The sequence below is a fragment of the Mus caroli genome, chromosome 12 (genome assembly GCF_900094665.2).
Source record: "Mus caroli chromosome 12, CAROLI_EIJ_v1.1, whole genome shotgun sequence".
Taxonomy (NCBI): Eukaryota; Metazoa; Chordata; class Mammalia; order Rodentia; family Muridae; genus Mus; species Mus caroli.
In genome coordinates this window covers 107,114,418-107,137,582 of record NC_034581.1, presented here as the reverse complement: position 1 = coordinate 107,137,582, position 23,165 = coordinate 107,114,418, and the positions used below count along the sequence as shown (strand labels likewise).

The window sequence follows — 23,165 nt, the reverse complement described above, 5'->3', positions numbered from 1 at the left end:
TTTTGTCACTACTTCATAAATTTAATCTTGCCACTTTTACGAATCGTCATGGGAACCATCGCAGATGATCTTAGGCGACCTCTATGAAAGGGTCATTTTATCCCCAGTGGGTCATGACCCACAGGTTGAGAACCACTGCCCTCTCCCCTTAATAATACCTTTGCTACTGGGGATTAGCACCATGGAAATCAGAGCATATTCTAGGGACCTGTGAAAATTAACTTTGAGGCCTACCGTAAGGTGATGTGTCTGTGGTCCTGGGATGTTCTTTCCAAAGTCCCGGTCACTGTCTCTCCTCTTTATTCCTGTCTTTGCTTGAAGGTCACCTCTTTAGTGAGTTTCCTCCCTGACCCCTCTTGACCTGCAACGCATCCTGCACGGACCTGTGCAGAGTCCCAGGTTGTCCATCAAGGTGCGTCCCTGTTCCTTTAGCAGGCCACGCTTGTGTGCCTAAGCCTGCCACAGAACGGTTCTAGAGAAAATGATGGTTGGATGTTGAAGGCTGACACCAACCAGCCCCCCTTTTCCCTCTTCCTCCATGTTGGGCAATGCCTCCACAGCCTAGCCTCTCACTTACCATAGGTCTTAGGGCAGAGAACCTGTGAGGTACAAAGACAGTGAAACTGCTCCCTGCAGGACCAGCCACACCTGCAGGGTCGCTCGACATTCCTCAGACTGATCCACCATCTGTGCTGAGAACCCTGACACCTGCCACTCCAAAATCCCTCTCTACTGGCAAATAGATGACAGAGGCTATCACAGAGCCACAGTCCGGCTGGTACAGGCAGAACCTCTCTAGATTTCGGGTGCCATCTAACCTGGGAGCTGTCTCAAGAGCATATCTCATTATGTAGCTGATGCCCAGACCTCTTAGCTCAGGATAGTGCCTGCATCCTACCAAGCTGCCAGGGATGAGAGGGGGGAAGACCTCTGTGAGAGAGGGGGGAAGAGGGTCAGGAACCACAGATTTGGTTGGTTTTTTTTTTTTAAAGATTTATTTATTATTATTATACATAAGTACTGTAGCTGTCTTCAGACGCACCAGAAGGGGGCGTCAGATCTCATTACAGGTGGTTGTGAGCCACCACGTGGTTGCTGGGATTTGAACTCAGGACCTTCGGAAGAGCAGTCACCTTACCCGCTGAGCCATCTCGCCAGCCCCCGGGACCACAGTTTTTGTTGGAGAGCATGGCTGCAGAGCAGGCCAGTGGCAAGTCTCAGTAAGGCAGACCTTACTCACCTTGTGGCTCTGTCTAGGAGGCCCAAAGAGGTGTTGCTAAAGTGTGGACCCAGAAGGAGTCGCCTATCCCCCAACCCCCTCCGGACTCAGGGGAAGATAGAGACACAAAGAAGGGAGGCGGAACTGGGTACTGCATTGAAACAGGGCTCACTACAGGTAGGAGCTGTCTCCAACAGTGGCTTCCAGGAAGAGCATCCGAGTGAGACGGGTCACTGGAGAACAGCCAGAAATTGCTATGTGTTCCACAAGAGGGCGCCCTGCTGGCTCTAACTGCCCAGACCTGTGTAGCAACGGGATGGGGGAAGTAGGAGAGGAGGAGTTGGGGGCCTGGGGTGAAGGTTTGCTGGGTGAGTGATGGATATTTGTGTGACTCTCAGCCTCTGAAGGTCACCCTCAGGGTCAGGGATACAGCTGGAGCAGAACAGAACTGCTGCTGAGCCTCTGACTTAGCGCCCTGGAGGCTCTCTGAGCTGGGGCAGCTGTGCAGCAGACAGGGCGCAGAACAGAGCCCCCCATCCCCATCCCCGTCTGATGAATATGGGGCGTGGCTGAGAGGAGAGTGAGTTCTTCTCCGGGAGTGGGGCGTGCTTCCCCCAGGTCAGCCCCAGGAGCCCGAGAAGGAGTTCCGATTTCCATCCTGGGCGATAGTGTGGACTACTAAATCTACCCTCTTGTTTACACTCCTGGTGAACTCTGACCCTTGTATGAAAAACAAAAAATGTCCCCTGGTTAAAAATACCAAACACATGAAGGTAAATTCACAAAAGGGTTACTATCAAGTCGGGCTTCTGGGATGAGGGAGGGGCCCTGCGCAGGAACTGCTGAGGCTGGCCGAAGGGGGAAGGACTGAGGATGGATAAGAGGCAGGAACCACCTTGACTCTTCAATTCCGGGACACCATAAGGAACCGCCCCCCAAGCCTCACCCATCTGAGTCCACTGCAAGGTCTTGGCTGACTGAGTCCTACCCCTGAATCTGCCCCCTCTGGGTGTCCAGGTGTGCTCCCGTCCTCCCTGTCACCTGGAGAGTCCCTATCAGTTGCTGTGGCAGGGAGTACTGGGTTGGATGAGCCCTCAATAGCCTTCCTTCTTGTGTAGGCTGGCCTTTAGGACATCGGTGACCAGTCTCTCCCGGCTCCCAAGATGGGGACAGTTGGGCCTCTTGAGAGTCAAACTGATTCACTCCGCACGCTGGCCTCCCTCCTTGGGATCTGGAGAGCTAGGCCGGGAAGGGCCAGGTCCCACAAACCGGGAAACCCAGACCAGAGCTGGAGCTCTGGATCTGCGGCGGGGCTCCGTTACCCGCGTGGCCCTGGCTCGGGGCCACCCGAGGGCGGCGCCTGTGGGGCCGCGCTCGCGCTCACGGGGTGCCTCGCCCTGGCCGCGGGCCGCGCCGGGGGCGCCCGGGGCGGCGGAGGCGGATGTGGGCGGGCGGCGCGGGCGCGGGGCGGGGAGAAGGCGGGCCGGCGGCGGCGGCGGCAGCACCGAGGCGGCGGGCGGCCGGCCCAGCGCGGCAGCGCACGCGAGTCCGGGACCAGCGGAGCGGACCGAGCAGCGTCCTGCGGCCGGCACCGCGGCGGCCCAGATCCGGCCAGCAGCGCGCGCCCGGACGCCGCTGCCTTCAGCCGGCCCCGCCCAGCGCCCGCCCGCGGGATGCGGAGCGGCGGGCGCCCGAGGCCGCGGCCCGGCTAGGCCCCGTCGCCCGCACGCGGCGGCCCGGTGAGTGCCCGCGCCGCGCCCTGTTCCGGGCCGCGGCCACCCCGCTTTGTTCCCGGCCGCGCCGCGCCTCGGAGCAGGAGCAGGAAGTGGCCGAGCGGAGGCCTGGGCGGGGAGCGCGCGGGGCCGGACTGGTCGCGCTGGAGGCCCACGCCGGCGAGGGTGCGGGCGGCCGCTGCGTGACCTTGGGTGGCCGCTCCGCGGGGCCAGGTCGCGGGAGAGGGGCGCTGTTGCTGTGCGCAGTGGGGGCCGGTGCGCCCTGGGGCCTGGGGCTGCCCGGGCACTCGGCCAGCGAGGGTAGGAGAAAGGCTCGCCCCGCGGCCTGCGTGCGGTGGGAGGGCCCTGGGAAGGAGAACTCATTTCCCACGGACAGAAAGTTGTGCGCGGTGGCACAGTGCCCAGGCTAGCCCACAAAGGACTGCTAGCCCTCCTGGGCCCGGAAGCTGCTTCCTGGACTAGGAGGTTTCTGGAGGTGCCGGGGCCTTGAGGACGGCGTGGGCTTGGTCTCCCGGATCCGGGATACTGGCTGAGCTGATGGAATTGTCTAAAGAGGACGGGTTTCTAAGTTGGGCGGTGGTGGAACCTTGGGCCTCTGCTGTGTGGCCAAACTCCTCCTTCCCCCAGGCCCCTGGTCTTGCTCCCGGTGGCTAGCCTTGACTGCCTAGAGCCATCACTAAAGTGAAGGGCGAGTCGCCTTGGTGGGGCCCCAGCTGGGCGTGTGGCTCACGGGCCAATGTCCCAGAGGGGCTGAACTCTTAAGACTTAACAATGGCAACCATATGCCCTTACGGCAAGGCATGGTGGGAAGAGTGTCCCATGCTTAAGGCGGCTTGATGTGGGCATCAGCGTTAATGTTGCTGTGTTTCTTCACTCCATGTGTATGAATTTATTTTTACACGGCTCTGGACAGCTGACTGTCATCAGCAGACCTTGGGGCTGGGTGGGGGTAGGGGACATCCACCGAGAGAGATCTTGCAGTACAGCCCTCTGCCTCCAGGCCACACCCACTCTGACAGTCACTGAGCTGGGATTTCTTCTTGGCTTATCTTTTTCGTTCTGGCTTTTAGTCGCCACCTGCTTGCTGAGGGAAGGGCTCTTTCCTTCTTGGGCCAGGTGTGGTCTTTCCTACTTTGGCATTTGGCATTTGACACATAGCAGCCGGCCTTCCTTTTGTTCCACATTTAGCTTCATACAAGGCAAAGTGAGAGACTCTGGGTGCCAGCTTGTGTCTTCTGGGCTAGAGAGATGACATAGGGGGTTGTCAGTCAGCTGTAGTAGACCCTAGTTGGGATCTACTCCACGGTGGCCTTCCAGTCTTTCCCTGGGGATTGTCCACATGGACTCCAGGTGGAGGGACAACACAGGCTTACTGGTCAAGGGCTGTTCAGGCACACTTTCCCAGAATGCCCAGACTTGGGATATTTGAAGGATACCTAGGTGTCCCTCCGGAAGAGAAGCAATGGGGGGGCGGGGGATCTTTGCGAGGTGAGCTGGCACCCTTTGCTTTGCACAGGCTAGCTGGTTGGCCGCTGCAGGACCCTTCGTCTTGTGTGTTACCTGCCCTGTTTGTGGGCTCCCGGATACTGTAATTGTGGGTCGTAACCACTGCTCTGGGTACTCCCAGCAGGCTGTCTCAGAGTCTCTCTGTCTCAGGCATAGGGTGAAGGCTCGACAGAACCATACGTGCCTAGTGTGTACTCACCAAGTGAACGAGATAGCTCCAGAGGCAGGGTGCTGTGTTCCCAAGGGGGTCTGGGGTTCTGCCTGAGGAGTTTTTAGTTTTGTCCTGAAGGGTTTTGGGCTCAGCTTCATACCATTCCTGTTCTACCAGTGCTCTTCAGTGTTGGCCTTCCCGTGTTCCTAACGTGAGCCGTAGGGACCCTGCGACCTGCAGTAGGCCTCCCAGACTGTAGGGGGTGGTGAGACAGTGGTAAGCACCCCTCACTAGTGCGAGGCAGAGCAGAAGCAGTCAGGGCTGCCTGGAGGAGGTGGCCTATCTGCTGGGGTAGCAAATTGAACTAGCTGCCTAACAGGAAAAGCCTTCTGGAAATGAATGTTTCCAGCAGAGACCAGGAAGATGGGGGTTGGCCACAGCCTTGCACCCCAGACTACCAGGCCTAGATCTGGGTGTAGCATCTACTGGAGGGAGGTCTTCTATAGCAACCTTTGGAGACACGTCAGGCAGGCTGGCAGGGAGTAAGGGTGAGGAGGGAACCTGGGAACCGGAGATGGGTAGATCACATGAGGGGATATGGGTAATTGTGGGCCCTCTGGGGCTCACGAAAGCTAGTCCCAAGTGGGAGCCTGTCTCACGTGCTTTCTTGACTTCTTCTAGACGCTGCGGCCAGGCCGGCTGGGCTCAGCCTACTGAGAAGAGACTCTGAGCATCATCCCTGGGTTACCCCTGTCTCTGGGGGCCACGGATACCATGAACGACGTAGCCATTGTAAAGGAGGGCTGGCTGCACAAACGAGGTAAGTCCGCACTCCACAGGAGAAGCAGGCGGGCCTGGGTCTGCCTAGCTCTTCAATGTGGAACTAGGGCGGAGATGGTGGTGGTGGGGTCTTTACTGACCCAGCAGACTGTATCATAAAGTGCTTGCTGTGTCTAGGCCTAGCGGACAGAAGGGGGCACCTCCCCGTCATGGGGCTCTAGGCCTGCTTCAGGAGTGTGCAGGCCCAGCTTTTCCCATAGTATGGAGGTCACGGCCTCCTCCTGGGGCCTCTTGGCCAGAGGCTGAGGCCCTGTGCGGGGCCTGCCATGAGTGGCTTGGGGGTGGGGCCAGCTGCAGCAGCCTCACGCCTGGCTTTCCTGGAAGGCAGCAAGGACGTGGCTGCTGTTCCAGGGCTGGCAGACGAGTAGCCTGGGCACTGCCCAAGGGCTCCTGAGGGCAGGCAGGGCAGGGCAGGGCAGGGTTGCTCGGCTGGGCCCTTTGCCCACCTCAGGCCCGGATTCCTGAAGTCAGGGGGCTCAGAACTGAAAAGCTGACTGAGATGGACTCTTCCCAGGCCTGGGGCCCCTCACCTCCAGCCTACCCGCCATTCTTCCTCCAGCCTGCCAGGAGTAAGTTTCAAAGCCAGTTCCCCCAGGATAGTCACTTGCTCTTGCCCCAGGGCAGGCATCTCACCCCCTTCTGACTTCCTCTTCCTGTAGACCTGTTCCCTCCGGAAGCCCTAGGGTGATCCTTGCCAGTCCCAGCCTCTCCTCCCACTCTCCTTCCTGGCTCTCTAGACAGGGAATTGTACTTTTGGGTGTCGGGAGGAGGACTCAGATAGAGAAGATGGGAGGTGGGGACAGAAGTTGGTGTTAGGACCTGGGGCTTTATCGAGTACCTACAGCTCTGGCAGAACTGGGTGGTGAGGGGGTGGCGCACAGGAGCTACGGGAAGTTGGGGAGGATGGTTGGGACCCAGGAGGGCTCAAGCAGGGGTGGAAGATGTGGTCAAATGTGTTGAGAGGTCCCACTCGGGTGGCTGCAGGGCAGATTCTGTGCTGGGCTTTGCCAGGAGGCTGTGACCTTTGGCTCCTGCCCCCACCTGACTTCCCATTTGTTCTCCAGGGCATCCTTCCCCAGCCCACTAGGAGTCCTGCCTCCTAAGCTCAGATTCCTGGGTCATGCCCTGCTGTCTGCCTCTTTGGCTCCCTCTTCTCCCCAACCCTAGGCCATAAACAGTCTATTTCATGGACATGTGTGTATTGTATGGCTGTCAGAGTTAGGGCCAACCTAGAGATTGCTGGGCCTCTCTCCCCAGGTAGGAACCCTTCTGAGGCCTAGGGAGTGTCATATTGCTCCTTATGACTGAGCTTTCTGAAGGGGCCAGGTGGCACAGGACATTAGGTCCTGTGGACATGCTGAGGCTGTGCTTGAACTGATTTGGCAGCTCTGTCATTGTCCCCCTCCAGGAGAAGAAGGTCATTGAGTTCTTTAGGCCTTGATTTTCCCCATGCATGCCCTGGAAATGGTGGTGGATAAAGACGTGAGAGCATGCGTTAGCTGTGGGATGGCAAGGGGACACAACGCCTGCCTGCCTGCCCCGTGGAACTGACAGGGCTGCCTGTCTTTGGGGTGGGGGTCTTCCCAGCCTCAGGCCAGAGAGATATGCTGTCCTCATGGTCCTTCATCCTCCTCCAGCCCCAGCCTAGGTAGTAGGGGCTCTGCTGTGCGCAATGGCATCTATGCCACATTCCTGGGCCGGGTCCTCCTATTCTGCCTTGCTCTGGCCCAGCCAAGACCCATGCTTGGCCTGCTCCTGCTTGCCGAGGTCTTGGCGGTCCTTGTTTCCCCCTTGAACACAACGAGAGTGGGACCTCTCAACACATTTGACCACAACGAGCCCTGTGTGCATCACTAGTTTGGGGTTCCAGCCCTCTCCCTGTCTTGGATTGCCATGTTAGACTTCTTCCCTGAGGCCATTATGACTTGGCTGGGGTAGGCAGGGAGGGAAGGTTATTGCAGTTGCCTCTTAATGTCCCATGATCCTTCAGACACCTGGATATTCCTTATGTCCCTCCCTCTGTTGCTTTTGTAGGTTATAGCTCCGCAGACTGGGAACAGAACCCATCTTTGCTAGGTCTCCCATGTCCAGCCAGGGGCTTGGAGCACATTGGTTCTTGGCTCCTCCCCAAGCTCCCCGTGGGCTGACCGTGCCTTCAGGGCTATTTGGGCAAAGAAGAGAGGATGTTCCTCACTCCATGGCTACAGAGACCCCAGGGCCAGGTTTCTCCTCCTCCTTGAGAGTTAGGTGCCTACTTCTCAGGAAGTATTCCCCAAGCCACTTCCCAGGAGCTCTGTTTGTGCTCTGGGTCAGGGGGTGCCCAGCCAGTGCCCAGTACAAGAGCAGACATTCTAGTTGTGCATTGATCTGTGACTGGGCGTTAGCTTCCCTATGCATCCAACAACATAGACCCGTGGGAGACTGGGCTTGAGCTCCTAGAGATGAGAGGTGGCTGGTCTGATGAACCTCAGTGCTGCTCTCCAGATGCAGAGGTTTGGGGTCGATGAACCATGTCTTCTTAACAGCCAGCCTGGGGTTAAGTTGCAGGTGTGGCTGAACTTGTCCGCGCGACCTCTGATTTCAGCCTGCAGGTTGCAAATGAGCTGTGTACCGAGGCCACAGGCCTATCTGTGTTAGTCTTTTGTGTTCTTCCCTCAAATCCCTGACATTTGCCGGGCTGTATGCGTGAGAGCTGCCCTGGTAGAGACTGGAGCCAGGGATTCTTCTCACCTTCTTGGCCAGGGTAGCCATTGTCTATGTCTGTGTCTTCCCAGCTCCCAGCAGGTGGCTAGACCTGAGACATGGAAAGGTCTGAGAACGAAGGGCTATGCGTTTAAGAGTAGGTGGCACATGACAATTGCAGGGCCACCTTGTGTGGGGCCACGTCATAGGTTCACTCAGCAGACTTAGTTGAGGGACCCAGCGGGCTAGGAGAGACCAGGATGTTCTCACTGGGTTAGCGCCTGGCAGGTGGGCGCAGTTTGGACAAGGATAGAGGGAAGCTGGCATATAGTATGGGGCTCTCTGGCTTTGGGTGTGGATCCGCTTGTGCTGAGCTCATGGTCTCTGGGGAGAGTCAAGGGTCCCGAGCCCAGCGGGCAGGTCAACATCTAGGGACAGGAGTAATGCCATGCATGGTGACTGATCCTGAGGGAGAGGTAAGCATGTGGCATTCCTGGAGACCTGGACAGAGATGGCAGCTGAATGCTCAGGGCCCATTCATGGAGGGGACAGTACACTGCGGTGTGTGGCTGCCGCTGAGCCTTGGCTGGTGCTGGGACTGAGTTTCCTGTTTTGTGAGCGTGTTGAGTTCTCCCTTAAAAACAAACAACAAAAGAGGAAGCTGGGTGGCCTTCTCCTGGGGTGTGGGGGTCAGTCCGGCCTGGCCTGGTGACTCCCCAGAGTGGGCAGCAGTCCTCTCGGCTTCCTGACGACCATCTTCTAGACAGAGTTGCCCCAGTGGGGCTGAGCCACATGGAGGTCACCAGGAGGTGAGGAAAAATGTGGGGACATGGGACTCCACTGAACTGCTGGGTCTGGGGCAGCCTCTTGGTCCTGCCAGCTCTGCAGGGTGGCCAAGTGCACTGAAACCAGGAAGGGGGTGGGGTGCTGTGTGGACGGCCAGAACCCGGGCCTACTGTTGCTGCTAGGAGTAGCTTGAGGGCTTGCATCAGGCTGATTCCTAGAAGTGCCATGGGGTAGTGGGGAGAACTGTTCTGTCCTCTGGCAATCCTCTCTGCCCAGTCACACCCGAGCCAGGCCCAGAGCCAGCACCAAGCCTTAGGCCCTCCCTGTAACAGTAGCTGTGGCTGTCCCAGCCATCCCACCATGGCTGGTGATCTACCCACACCCAGCACTTCCCCAGAAGAGTCTGCCTAGCCAAGACCTAGACTCTAGCCCACGCTGGTGAGCAGAGCAGCCAGGAGCCCCTTAGTACCGGTGGCCTGTCTGCAGGTAGCTGCATGCCTCACTATCTTTTGCCTCTGAGTGGCTTTTGTGTCGGTGCCCCCCTTCCCCAACCGCTGTCCCCTCTCCCCCATTTAGTTGTTTTTTGAGATAGGGTCTTACTTTGTAGCCCAGATTGTCCTGAACTCAAGTGAGTTCCCTTCCTCGGCCTTTTCAGTGCTGGGACTCAGCACAGGAACGTTGTGGGGTCTGTGAGCTGTCTTGTGTCTGGGGAAGTAGGACGAATGAGAAGGGTTGGGCTGGTGTAGGGAGGCTAAAAGCCAGCGTGGGACAGTGGCCCTGTGGCTTGCCCCAAAACTGTGGGACTAAGGTGAACAGGATGACCTGAATGGTACGGGAGACTTGGGGGTGCATGGTGTGTATGGCAGAGTGGGGCTGTGGGCCGGCCTTCCTTTCTGGTACGGGGAGGGTGGGGACTGCTGTGGAGGCAGTAGGCAAATGTAAGATGTGGGTGGGTAGGCTAAAGTCTCGACCAGTACTCCCCGTGGCTCAGGAAACTGGACTGGAGGTGGCAGTGGAGAGGTGTGCCACCCACTGTGGGTTCCAGGAACCTGAGAGACCTTGGGACGCATTGCAGTCGCGTGCTTGCTGTATCTTGGCTCTTCTCAGCTGAGGCCTGCCTGTGCAGTTTGTGTCCTGGCTGGCCCTCAGCTCTGGTTATTTCCTGCCTCTCTGTGACTGCTAGGGTCCCCTTTTCAAAGCCTCGGTTTCTCCAGAAAGCTGGTGGGTACAGTGCATCCTACTTCTTGCTAGGTGAGATTTTACATTTGTGGGTTATGGCAAAAAACACACCTAGGCCCAGTGGAGTGCCACTGGCCATTGGTACCCCACGCTGTGAGACCCACATGAGCACCCCTCTCAGACAGGCTGCACCTGGGCTGTACCCTAGAACACCAGACCTGGGGTTTCACCTGCTGTGGACAGCACACCCCCTCCACTCCCTGCCTTTGCCCAGCGCTTGGTCATTGAGTCTATTGGGGTCAAGTGACATGGGTCCGAGGATCTGCAAAGGGGCCTGGGAGGCTGGCCTTAGAGATGACCTTGCCACCTGCTGACCACCCACTGCCCAGAAGGCAGCCAGAGCTGGGCTAATGGCCCCAATGGGCTGCCATCAGCAAACCGCTTGCTCAATGTGCTGGAGAAGGTAAATGGGCGCCCGGCAGCTGTCGGTGCGATGGATGTGTTGGTGGTAGGGGACGTTTGGTCGCTGCTGTCAGCTGGCGCCTGCTCCCCAGGCCTGCTGGGGCTCACTTTGCTGTGGAGAAACAGCTCGGTGCCGCCTGGCGCCTTGCCAGCTGCCGCCTGCCACCGCCACTGCTACTGCGGCAAAGTGTTTATCCAGCAGTTTCCCCAAGAACCGGGGACTTGGAGAGAATGTTCACAGTGGTCAGGACCCAGGCCAGGCCAGTGTGAGAGGACGCCAGTCGTGCCTGGGTCTCTTGAGTGCTGGGATTAAAGGTGTGCCCTGCCTCCCTCCTTCCTAGTGTGGTGATTTAGGTGCAGGGACTCGGAGGCTCACCCACACAGATGCTGGAAGGCCTAGACCTTGAGGCACCAGTGGGTAGCACCTCTGGGTACCTTTCCCCTAGGATTGGACAGAATCTGGTCCTGGAGGTGGAGGTGGGCCTGAGGGAGCCCTGAAGTTGTTGGGGAGTCCTTGCCTCTTCCTAGGTGCTGGTCTTGTTGCTAGAAGGTGGAGCAGGTCCTTGGGTGGAGTGGGTACCGGCTGTCCTCTCTGCATAGCAGCTGTGACGCCTCCTGAATGGGCTTGCAGATGTATATGGTGGAGAGCTGGGTTTACTGTGGTGTGAGGCCGGGCTTAGCCCTGGGTGTCTTCTGTTCTGCTGGTTTTTATTTCTCGTTGAGAAGCTGTTGTCAGGCTTCTACCCTCAAGAGCCACAGGAATGGCACTGTGGAGGTGGTGCCTGGTCATTTGTCATCTGTCCATGTGTTTGTTAACATGGGCCTGGTAAGGCACCTGCAGGTGGAGGAGCCTGCACATCTTGTGGACCGTGTGCACCTGAATCCCCAGGGCTGTGTAGCCAGGTGGAGGGCCCTGGCTGCTGCCATGCTGCCATGCTGCCCAGATGGACTCCCCTGAGTTCAGGGTATCAAGCATCCAGACGGGTCAAGGGAGCCAAGAAGATCCCAGTTGGGCCAGAGCCTAGCACTTCCACAGAGGCCAGAATGGCTCAGGCTCAGTCACTCCTTGCTGGACTATGAAGGACTTGAGGGAGACCTGCCAATGTTTGTATTCCCAAAAGAGACCCCCCAGGGTAGGCAGGAGTACTCCTAGGTACCATGGAGCTCCAGAGGGCCAGGGCAGCCGCCTCTTGTATTTGTCTATCATATTGGCCGTTTCTGCAGTCGAGTGAGGTTTGGGGTCTGTCTGGTCTGAACTCATTAACATGCGGGCCACAGCCCAGGCTGCAGCTGGCTCAGCCGGTACCCCCAGTGACCAATTGGCTAGACCTTGAGGCAGGATTTAGAGAAAGAGATCTGTGTGTGTGTCAGAGCTGTGGCCCCCCTTTACTGTGAAAGGGAAAGTCCTCATGAGGCCACTTCACTTTACAGTTCTCCTTGGCCATGTGGCCTTTGTGTGCTTTGTGTGGCCAGGGAGGGGAAGGGCACCTAGGCCCTCTGTGTGTATGTGGGGCTGGGTCCTTACCTTGTCCTCTGCCTGGTGAGTGCCCCCTGTCTGTAACTCCAGGTCTATATTCTGGAATCTGCCAGGCCTTGGGGCTGGTCATGTAGGCTTAGAGCCCATAGGAAATTCAGGGTCATGGTGGTGGTCTATGTGTGGGGGCCAGAGCTGGGGCCTGCACTGGGCACAGTGGGATGGGCAGCAGTTGGCAAATCAAGATGGATTTCTGGGGCGCGGGTGCGCTGCTCATCAGCCTCCGTATTCAGTTAGTGTCCCGGGGAGCAGCAGCTGGTGAGATGGGAGGGTACTCCATCAGGGGCCGACAGCTCCAGACTGGTGCTGGCGGGTGGGCACACACGGCGGGTGGCCTGGGAAGGAACAGGATGGGGGGTGGGCTGTGTACCCCCCAGTGCTCTGCTGTATTACTCAGAGCCCCTGCCTACCACGGCACCCTCTAGGCCCTGTGCCAGAGGAGGGGCTGTCGCAGGGCTGCTGGGTGTGTGAATACCTGCAGGTGTGTGCCACCTGGTCAGAAGCAGGGCTGGTGCCCAAAGGGGTGGCTGTGCTGGAGAGCTGGGCTTCTGGGAGCTAAAGATGGGAGGTGGGTTGGGTGTACAGGTGCTCTAGAGGTTGCATGCGGACTGTAGGCCCTTGAAGAGAATCAGAATAAACTTGCCTATGCCCTGGAGGAGCCCCGGCCACATCTGGGCACTTGCCAAGAGTCCGGAGGGCTTTCTTGCTTTGCTTTCCATTGTGGGGCCAGGGTCTGCATCGGTTTGTCAGACCTAGGAGGTCTGCAGCGATGACAAGAAGACGGGATCCCTAGCTCTTGGAGCTGCTCGCCGCTGGGGTGGGAGTCTTGGCCTGGTAGTGGTTCTATTCACGTGTTCCCCGGGCTCGCCAACAGCCTCTCTCCATCACTTCAGTTCCCTCTCATCCCCCTTTGTGCAGGGTGTAGGGTCATGCAGAACAAGGCTGCTGTTTGGAAAGGACTCCCGGGCATGGGAAGGGGCTAGATGGTGGGAGGTAGATCATGGGTCGAGCCCTGCAGCTTGCTGCCCAGAGCCCCTGCAGGTCCTGAGAGCATGGACAGGTCCAGCTGATACACTATACTGAGCAGACTGTATCTCACCCGGGGAAGTGTTCTCTGGGAATACCTGGATTTGGTACACACCACCGTTAGAGGGTAAAGAAGGAAAGCTGGCCAGCCTCCCTGGGGCTATGGACTGCGATTGGGGCACTGCCTTATGCCCAAGACCACGGTGCTTGACCTTGTGACTGGGTCTGTGCCCAGGAGCACCTAGTGGTAGGTGGTCTAGACAAGCAGTCGCTCATCACACATCCCTCAGGTGACCTTGTTTAGGGCCCAGTGGAGCAGGCAGGCTTTATCCTAGACAGAGCTAAGGGACCCCAGCCCTGTGGGTTGCCCCTCCTATTCTCAACCTAGTGTCCCCTCAGATGAAGAAGTTGCCTAATTAGTTAGTTCCCTGTTGTTCAGACTCCTTGCTCTGCAAAATGTAAATTAAACATTTTTTCCGGGTGTCAGTATGAAAAATGACAGTCGCTGGGAGATCACAGAGGACATCTGCTCCGATTCCTGAGTGTGGTGCCTGCGTATGGCTGATGTTGCAAAACTGGAGGGAACAGTGTTCCTGTGTACCTGGGTGACCGGGGTGGGACTCAGCTGGGCATAGCACCCCTGTTCCAGCTGTGGCACCTCCTGGGTCTGCTGTGCAGGCAGAGCCCTAGATGATGCTCCCAGCTGCATGCACTGCCAGTTGTGCCCTGGTGCCAGTGCTTGCTGGGAAGATGGAAGTGTCCCAGGTCCCTTCTTCCCCACCTCACACTATACTCTCCTTGGATCTTCTGTGCCTGGGTCCTCCCAGGCATCTGGGTCCTCACAGTGGAGTTCCCATGCAGCTCCTTATGTCTCCTATCCCCTGCAGGGGAATATATTAAAACCTGGCGGCCACGCTACTTCCTCCTCAAGAACGATGGCACCTTTATTGGCTACAAGGAACGGCCTCAGGATGTGGATCAGCGAGAGTCCCCACTCAACAACTTCTCAGTGGCACGTAAGTGTCTTAGCCATGCGGGTTGAATGGGGTGGCTAGGCAGGCCAGCAGGGAGGCTGAAACTGCCCACTGAGAAACCTGAGGAGAGCCTCCTGTTAGTCCTAGGGTACTGGGCAGTACTGGCTCTGAGTCACCTCCTCTAAAACTGGTGAGTGGCCAGACCTGGTCTAGTGGGTGGGTTGACCAGGGTCCCTGTGGATTAAACAGCCACTCAAGGGCATTCCTTGGGAACTCTTGGGTAGACAGCGGGAGGAGAGGCTCCCAGCTCTAGGAGTGAATGACATCCCAAGGACCGTCTCTGTGATTCTCCCTGGGAAGGTGGCCATCGGAAGCCCTTTGCCTTATGGGTCTTGTGGTTCCTGTTGCTGGAGGGTCAATGGGAGTCAGCCCTGCTCCAGGACTGGTGAGGGTGATAGAGCTGGGGACACTGTGAAAATGTCTGAGAGCTTGGGGATCAGATGCAGTGTCTTTGATCTCTGTGCCACATTGTCACAGCCCAGTTTTACCTGGAGCTGGACAAGGATAGGTTTGACAGTGTTAAGCGACAGCAGTAAGCCCGGGCAGTTACTAACTGCGGACTCTGGAGTCCTCCTTGGGCTGCAGTCTGGAGTGTAGAGTATGTGCCTAGCATAGCTGGGTCTCCATTTATCCTCACAGCCTTCTTGAGATGCTCCTGCCCTGCAGGTAGCTCTGTCTGACCTGCCTCAGATCCTAGGGCCTTCCATCTCTGGGCACTTGGCCAGTCCCCAGGTCTGCCCCAGAGTCTTAGGGCTTAACACAGGTTGCTGCCTCTACAGCTGGATAGGAAAGGAATCCCAGCTTACTTATGCAGGAGGAAGGAAAGGGGCCTCTCTAGAGCAGACACATAGGTATATGTACTGGCCAAGGGCCGCTGGGCAGTGGGCAGGGCTTGGCCTTCAAGCAGGTCTTGGGCCTCAGGAGGTAGACAGTTTACGCCTAGCTGGGAACAAAGCAGGGTGGGGCTGTGTTCAGGCTTTTTCTCTGAGGTGGGTTCTGGAGGGAGGGGTTAAGACCCCCACTTGGTGCTAGTTTTCATCTGCTTGCCTGACAGGCTGTCTCAGATGTGCTGGAGACAAGGCTCAGGGTGATTTTTCCACCCCTCCCCCCACCCCATGTTGACATAGGCCTTTCCCAAGGCTGGGCCTCAAGCCCCTCTTGGCCCCTTGCTTGGCAGGCTGCCCCTTGCTCATTCATTGGAGCCTGGAGGCCCCTCACATTGCCAGGACCCAGACGATGGAATGTGGGAGGCCCCTCAGTCCCTCCTGCCTGCTTTGCCGGGAAGCCCTCTTGCTGCACACATATCCTCAGGGCCTGGGCTGCTCCCATGATCCACCCTTAAAGGTGTGCATATTCTAGGTGTGGCCACCAGGTGTTCATGTTCTGGGTATCCTTGTTCCTGTGTGTGCTCCCAGTGTGAGGCTTGCGTGCTGAGCACATGTGTGACTTTTCCAGAGACTCTGTATGTTGTTGGGAAAACAGCAAGGTACTTCTGTACCAGAAAGGGGTGTGGGCTGGATCCCTGAGGCCCCACATGAGGTAGGGATCAGCAGTTGAAGGACAGAGGAACTTCAGAATAGTTTTGGTGTAGGGCTAACTGATCTAGCCTGACTGGTTCCTTCACCTTCAGAGCAGAGCATCTCAGCTGTGGCAGGTCTTGGGTCTCAGTTCTTTGAGAGGAACTAGGGCAAGGAGAGGGGATGGAGCAGGGTGTGGTGGCTCATGCTGTATTCCTGGCCCTCAGGAGGCTGAGGCATGATTACCTCAAGTTCAAGACCAGTGTAGACTACATAGTGAGTTCTAGGTGAGTCAGAATTACATAGGAAGAAAACAGAAATGCCAGCGGTGGTGGCTAGAGCCTGTCAATCAGCACTTGAGAGGCAGAGGCAGGAGGATCGCCGGTCTACGTGGAGTTTTCCAGGGCCGCACAGCAAAAGACCCTATATCAAACAAACAAAAAGCTTTAAAACTTTAAAACTTTTTACATTTTATTGTTTTGTGTGTAAGGAAGGGTGTTTGTTTGTTTTATGTGTGGATCTGGTGCTCTTAGAGACAGGAAGAGGGCATTAGGTCTCTGGAACTGGAGTTACAGATGGTTGTGGGTTGCCACATGGGTGCTAGGAATTGAACCTCTAGTCTTCTGGAAGAGCAGCTGTACTTCTAATCAATGAGCCAGCCATCGCTCCAGCCCCTGAAATCAATGTGTGTGTTTGCTTGCCTTTTGAGACAGGGTTTCTCTGTTGTAGCCCTGGCTGTCCTGGAACTTGCTCTGTAAACCAGGCTGGCCTCAAAGTCACAGAGATCCACCTGTGCTAGGATTAAAGGTGTTCACCACCACACCTGGCAAATACATTTTTTTTTTTTTTTTTTTGGTTTTTCGAGACAGGGTTTCTCTGTGCAGCCCTGGCTGTCCTGGCACTCACTTTGTAGACCAGGCTGGCCTCGAACTCAGAAATCCGCCTGCCTCTGCCTCCCGAGTGCTGGGATTAAAGGCGTGCGCCACCACGCCCGGCGTGGCATTAATTTTTATTTATTTATTTATTTATTTATTTATTTATTTTTGGTTTTTCGAGACAGGGTTTCTCTGTATAGCCCTGGCTGTCCTGGAGCTCACTTTGTAGACCAGGCTGGCCTCGAACTCAGAAATCCACCTGCCTCCGCCTCCCGAGTGCTGGGATTAAAGGCGTGTGCCACCACGCCCGGCGTGGCAAATACATTTTTAAAGTGAGGATGAGATTCACCTTCCTGGGACAGGGTTGGGCTCTGTCTGGTGAGGACTACGAAGGGGAGTTTCACAGAGGAACAGATAGATGCTCCCCTGACTTCTTTAGAATGCCAGCTGATGAAGACAGAGCGGCCAAGGCCCAACACCTTTATCATCCGCTGCCTGCAGTGGACCACAGTCATTGAGCGCACCTTCCATGTGGAAACGCCTGAGGAGCGGTGAGTGGGCGGGGTATGGTTGCTTGAGAGCCTGAGGCCTCTGCTGAGTCCATTCTGGAGAACTAGACTGGAGCACTTGTGGGATGAGTGGGGCATAATGGGAGAAATATCAGCATCCCAGGTACCTTGATGTTCCTGATACTCTGAGTGTGTGGAGACCCCGGATCTGAGTGGTCGCCTGCAGCTTCAGGACCAGGCAGCCAGGCAGCGGGTTGGCGAAAGCCATGCAACAGCTCCTCCTGGTGCCTGAGGCCTCACTTGACCTGCTGCAGGGAAGAATGGACCACCGCCATTCAGACTGTGGCCGACGGACTCAAGAGGCAGGAAGAAGAGACGATGGACTTCCGATCAGGCTCACCCAGTGACAACTCAGGGGCTGAAGAGATGGAGGTGTCCCTGGCCAAGCCCAAGCACCGTGTGGTGAGTCTGGGCTCTGCTTCTGCTGGGGCTGCCAGGGGTTGTGGAGGGACCTGGTAGGTCCTGGTATTCCTGCCTGGCTTCCTGTATGGGTCTGGGTACCCCTGGCTCCTCTGGACATGGGCTGAGGACACCTCAGTTGGCAGAGTGCTTGTCTAGCGTGCATGAGACATGAGACCCCAGTACTTAAAAGTAAGTAACATGAAGATGCCTGCTGACTCCCAAGGCCCAGGGCTCTGACTAGACTGTGCAGAGCCCTTCACTGACTGCGCAGGCCAGCACATGTGAGAATGGGCCTGGCTTGTGGCCAGCTCTCTTGCTGTCGGCTAACTTGGTGGAAGCTTGCTCACTCTGGACACTGTCAAGCTGAAGGCGGTGGCATATGGTTTATTACCATAGGCTGGTTGTGGTGAGCAAGGGCTCTCTCTAACCGGGCTCTGTCTACTGCCCACAGACCATGAACGAGTTTGAGTACCTGAAGCTACTGGGCAAGGGCACCTTTGGGAAGGTGATCCTGGTGAAAGAGAAGGCCACAGGCCGCTACTATGCCATGAAGATCCTCAAGAAGGAGGTCATCGTCGCCAAGGTGCAGGGAGGGCAGGTTTGGAGGGAGGCTGAGAGGAGTGGGATGCAGGGGAGATGGGTGCTTACTTGGTTCTGCATTCCAGGATGAGGTTGCCCACACGCTTACTGAGAACCGTGTCCTGCAGAACTCTAGGCATCCCTTCCTTACGGTAAGCAGTGGCCATCAGTGTGGCCCTGTGGGATAGGGAAGAGTGGGTCACTCCCACACTGTTGCCTTTGCACCCATACATGGACAAGGGCTTCATGGGCATCAGGTGGGCTGACGGAGGGGTGGGGCTGCAGTCATGCCCACAGCTGTAGTGTGCAGGAGGCAGGAGTGAGGCACAGTCATGCCCACAGCTGTAGTGTGCAGGAGGCAGGTCTTCTCACTCTGCTGAGACCTTGAGTTGCCTCAGCTCTCCGTCCCTGCAGTCCTCTCAGACCTGTCTTCTAGGCTGGTCCCGCAGGTTGATTGTTAGTGAAGCTCAGCTACAGTGGCTTGATTGAGTTCCAGGGTCAGCGTCTTGGGCTTATTCCACCCGTGGTCCATGATGGAAAGGCTGTCGGGGTGGCTCAGTGCGCCAGGTCTAGAAACTATAAGCTGTTGTGTCAACCTCCCCATCTGGAGGCTCTTGGGAACCCCAGAACTTGGTATAGTTAACTTCTAAGCCATCTTGCCCTGCAGTTGAACCTAGACCTCATGTCTCTCATCTTAAAAATCTACCAGTTGGCATGGTGGCCTGCATCTGTAGTCCCTGCTGAGTTCTAGGCCAGCTTGGGCTACGGTGATACCTAAGATGTGCCCTGATCCATCTTGGGGTGGCAGGGGGCAGTGTCACTGTGCTTAGGCTTGCCCTACCTTCCATTCCAGGCCCTCAAGTACTCATTCCAGACCCACGACCGCCTCTGCTTTGTCATGGAGTATGCCAACGGGGGTGAGGTAGGGCCACAGGCAGCTTCAGACCTGGGCACTTGATGGGTGAACTTGTCCCTCTGAGAGCTTTGAACCCTCTCTGTAGTACAGATCACTGGTGCTGCCAGCCCTGGCCATGTGAGCCTGTAGCTGCTCGTTTGGGGATGTCTTATTTCTCCTGAGTTGGAGTCTCGCGGTCTCCAGTTCTCTTTGGGGGCTAGTTCCTAACCTTCCCTCTGCCTGTGGGTCAGGGTTGGCGGGCCCTCACACAGGTCCTCCTCGGTGCGCTCCACCCCACAGCTCTTCTTCCACCTGTCTCGAGAGCGCGTGTTCTCCGAGGACCGGGCCCGCTTCTATGGTGCGGAAATTGTGTCTGCCCTGGACTACTTGCACTCGGAGAAGAACGTGGTGTACCGGGACCTGAAGGTGTGCTCATGGAGCAGGGCGGGTGGGGACTGGGGGGGGTCTGGCCTCACTGACTGAACGTCTTCCCACACAGCTGGAGAACCTTATGCTGGACAAGGACGGGCACATCAAGATAACGGACTTCGGGCTGTGCAAAGAGGGGATCAAGGACGGTGCCACTATGAAGACATTCTGCGGAACGCCGGAGTACCTGGCCCCTGAGGTGCTCTGCTACTTCCTGTGTGTTCCCTCACACCCTCCCACGCCCTGACACATGCTGACAGAGTCCCCCATCTAGGTGCTGGAGGACAACGACTACGGCCGTGCAGTGGACTGGTGGGGGCTGGGCGTGGTCATGTACGAGATGATGTGTGGTCGCCTGCCCTTCTACAACCAGGACCACGAGAAGCTGTTCGAGCTGATCCTCATGGAGGAGATCCGCTTCCCACGCACACTCGGCCCTGAGGCCAAGTCCCTGCTCTCTGGGCTGCTCAAGAAGGACCCTACACAGAGGTAAGGGCTGCCGGGGCTTCAGGCTCAGCCTCTAGACAGTGCTGCTACCCACTGTACCCGCCACAGTCTTAGTCACATGTCGGGTGGGGTGGTCAGGCAGCTAGGGGTACCCCTACCCTGCGAGTATCCCTGTGACCTGTCACCTTGCATGCAGTGTCTGAGCCCTGGATCTGTCTCCTACCCACAGGCTCGGTGGGGGCTCCGAGGACGCCAAGGAGATCATGCAGCACCGGTTCTTTGCCAACATCGTGTGGCAGGATGTGTATGAGAAGAAGGTGTGCATCTGGCCACCGTGCCCATCTCTGGATCACACGTGTTTGCACACATGCACACACTCTCACTCTGGCCACTGTGCCCATCTCTGGATCACACGTGTGTGTACATACATATAAACACTGTCTCACTCTGGCCACTGTGCCCATCTCTAGATCACATATGTGTGTACATACATATAAACACTGTCTCACTCTGGCCACTGTGCCCATCTCTGGATCACATATGTGTGTACATACATATAAACACNCTGTCTCACTCTGGCCACTGTGCCCATCTCTGGATCACATATGTGTGTACATACATATAAACACTGTCTCACTCTGGCCACTGTGCCCATCTCTGAATCACATGTGTGCACACATGCAAACACTCCATATTTTGCTGGCTCAGACACCCATGCTGGGCCCACAGCCTTGTGTAGTCACATGCCCCCACAGAGCCACAGGGTTGTGCACACCCTCCTCCCTCACTGCTCGCTCGCTCGCACAGTAGAGGGTAGTATGCAGCCCTGCATACCTCGCACAGTCACCTGGCCTCTCCAGGCCCTCAGTTGTGCCCCTGTTGCCTACACCTGCTCCTTGCTCCTGTCCTTTGCCTGGAGATCTCCTCATGTGCCCTATGATGAAAGCTAGCTGAGGGTGGAGGGTAATGTCTAGGTGTCTCCAACTCTAGGGTGAACCTCATCCCACTCTGGGACAGCCCCTGCCCTTCTGGCACAGTGTAGGCCACTGCAGAGAGCAGAGCCCCTTGTACTCACCCCTAAGTGTGATTCTCTCCAGCTCCTAAGTACCCCGGCCCAGGCTGACGAGGGACACAGCAGGTGGTCTCAACACTATACCTTGATGTGTTGGGTGCCCTGTACCTTCTAGATAACACGGGGCCAGCAGCATGTGGGGGTGTGGATGGCATGCCTTTCCTGCCCACACCCAACTAGAGATCCCATGAGTCAGAGTCCGCATTGCCTTCACACTAGATTTGGGAGGGATGGCAACTGAGGGTCCTTGCCTGTGAGACCCAAAAGGATGTTAGCAGCCTCCACTGCATACACCACTTTGCAGCTTATCTTCTTCCTGGGCTGTCAGTGAGGCAGGTGAGCTCACCTGAAGACTGCTTCGAGTCCTGCCACAGCTGTGGTGGTGCCACCGTGTGCAAGTGGTCCCACTGTGTGCAAGTAGTCCCACTGTGTGCAAGTAATCCCAGCACCTGGGAGGCAGAAGCAGGTGGATCCCTGAGTTTGAGGCCAGCCTGGTTTACAGAGGTAGTCCCTGGGGTTACACAGAACTCCAGTTTCAAAAAATGGAAAGGGAAGAAAAAAAAAAAAAACCTCAGAAGGGAAATGACAACCAGAGAAAGGAGTTCCCACTGCCTGGAGGTGGGCAGTCACTACCCTCTCATCACTTTGGGCATCTCTGGGCTTGCTCTCCCCTGCCCTGCCCAGTTCCATCTCCTAGAGCTGTTCCCTAGTGCTAGTGCCCACCCGATAGGAGGTCAGTATTGCCCAGAGAGGATGGAGGGACTGGAACCCAGTAATAACCAGGCCTTCTGTTGCTCCTCAGCTGAGCCCACCTTTCAAGCCCCAGGTCACCTCTGAGACTGACACCAGGTATTTCGATGAGGAGTTCACAGCTCAGATGATCACCATCACGCCACCTGATCAAGGTGAGGCCACCCTGCTCCACGGCCCCTCAGTGCCCGGCTTGCACTCCTGCTTTTTTTTTTTTTTGGTTGTGAGCAGCCGCGTGGGAACTGGAACTGAACCTGGGTCCTCTACCGGAGCAGCCAGTGCTCTTAACCACTAAGCTATCTCTTCAGCCCCCAAACTAAAAACATCAAATAAACCCTTTGGAGGGTGGTAGCAGCCAGGAGGGGAGGGAGGGAGTGTTCTGAGGGCCAGAGTCACTGCCCCCTCGCAGGGCCCCCTTGTATCCTCTGGCATGTGTCAGGTGGGCGGGTTGTTTCTGGAGACTGGTCTGAGCCCTCCTGTGGCCCACAGATGACAGCATGGAGTGTGTGGACAGTGAGCGGAGGCCGCACTTCCCCCAGTTCTCCTACTCAGCCAGTGGCACAGCCTGAGGCCTGGGGCAGTGGCTGGCAGCTCCGCGCTCCTCTGCATTGCCGAGTCCAGAAGCCCCGCATGGATCATCTGAACCTGATGTTTTGTTTCTCGGATGCGCTGGGGAGGAACCTTGCCAGCCTCCAGGACCAGGGGAGGATGTTTCTACTGTGGGCAGCAGCCTACCTCCCAGCCAGGTCAGGAGGAAAACTATCCTGGGGTTTTTCTTAATTTATTTCATCCAGTTTGAGACCACACATGTGGCCTCAGTGCCCAGAACAATTAGATTCATGTAGAAAACTATTAAGGACTGACGCGACCATGTGCAATGTGGGCTCATGGGTCTGGGTGGGTCCCGTCACTGCCCCCATTGGCCTGTCCACCCTGGCCGCCACCTGTCTCTAGGGTCCAGGGCCAAAGTCCAGCGAGAAGGCACCAGAAGCACCTCCCTGTGGTATGCTAACTGGCCCTCTCCCTCTGGGCGGGGAGAGGTCACAGCTGCTTCAGCCCTAGGGTGGATGGGATGGCCAGGGCTCAAGTGAGGTGGACAGAGGAACAAGAATCCGGTTTGTTGCTGTGTCCCATGCTGTTCAGAGACATTTAGGGGATTTTAATCTTGGTGACAGGAGAGCCCCTGCTCTCCCGCACCCGCTCCCGCGTGGTGGCTCTTGACGGGTACCCTGGGAGTGCCCGCCTCACGTGAGCCCTTCTCCTAGCACTTGTCCTTTTAGATGCTTTCCCTCTCCCGCTGTCCGTCACCCTCGCCTGTCCCCTCCCGGCCAGACGCTGGCCACTGCTGCACCATGTCGTTTTTTACAACATTCAGCTTCAGCATTTTTACTATTATAATAAGAAACTGTCCCTCCAAATTCAATAAAAATTGCTTTTCAAGCTTGTGGTTTGCTTTCTGGTGTGGAGCATCACAGCCT

At 56.9% G+C, this 23,165-nt stretch overlaps 1 protein-coding gene across 3 annotated transcripts; it reads left to right on the top strand.

Annotated features, from left to right (window-relative positions):
- Positions 1–2,078: 2,078 nt before the first annotated feature.
- Positions 2,079–23,132, top strand: Akt1 (AKT serine/threonine kinase 1). 3 transcript variants are annotated; one of them, XM_029484761.1, is made up of 14 exons: positions 2,079–2,236; positions 5,291–5,429; positions 14,006–14,134; positions 16,984–17,095; positions 17,368–17,515; positions 17,967–18,098; positions 18,181–18,246; positions 18,948–19,016; positions 19,290–19,415; positions 19,489–19,617; positions 19,693–19,907; positions 20,095–20,182; positions 21,740–21,842; positions 22,177–23,132. In XM_029484761.1, the coding sequence occupies exons 2-14, from the start codon at positions 5,384–5,386 to the stop codon at positions 22,254–22,256; spliced, it is 1,443 nt and encodes a 480-aa protein (XP_029340621.1). In that variant the 5' UTR covers positions 2,079–2,236; positions 5,291–5,383; the 3' UTR covers positions 22,257–23,132. The 3 variants fall into 3 exon arrangements, with proteins under 3 accessions (XP_029340621.1, XP_021034877.1, XP_021034879.1); XM_021179218.1 differs by lacking the exon at positions 2,079–2,236 and adding an exon at positions 2,682–2,958; XM_021179220.1 differs by lacking the exon at positions 2,079–2,236 and adding an exon at positions 2,682–2,958 and having other exon boundaries at positions 22,227–23,127.
- Positions 23,133–23,165: the final 33 nt, after the last annotated feature.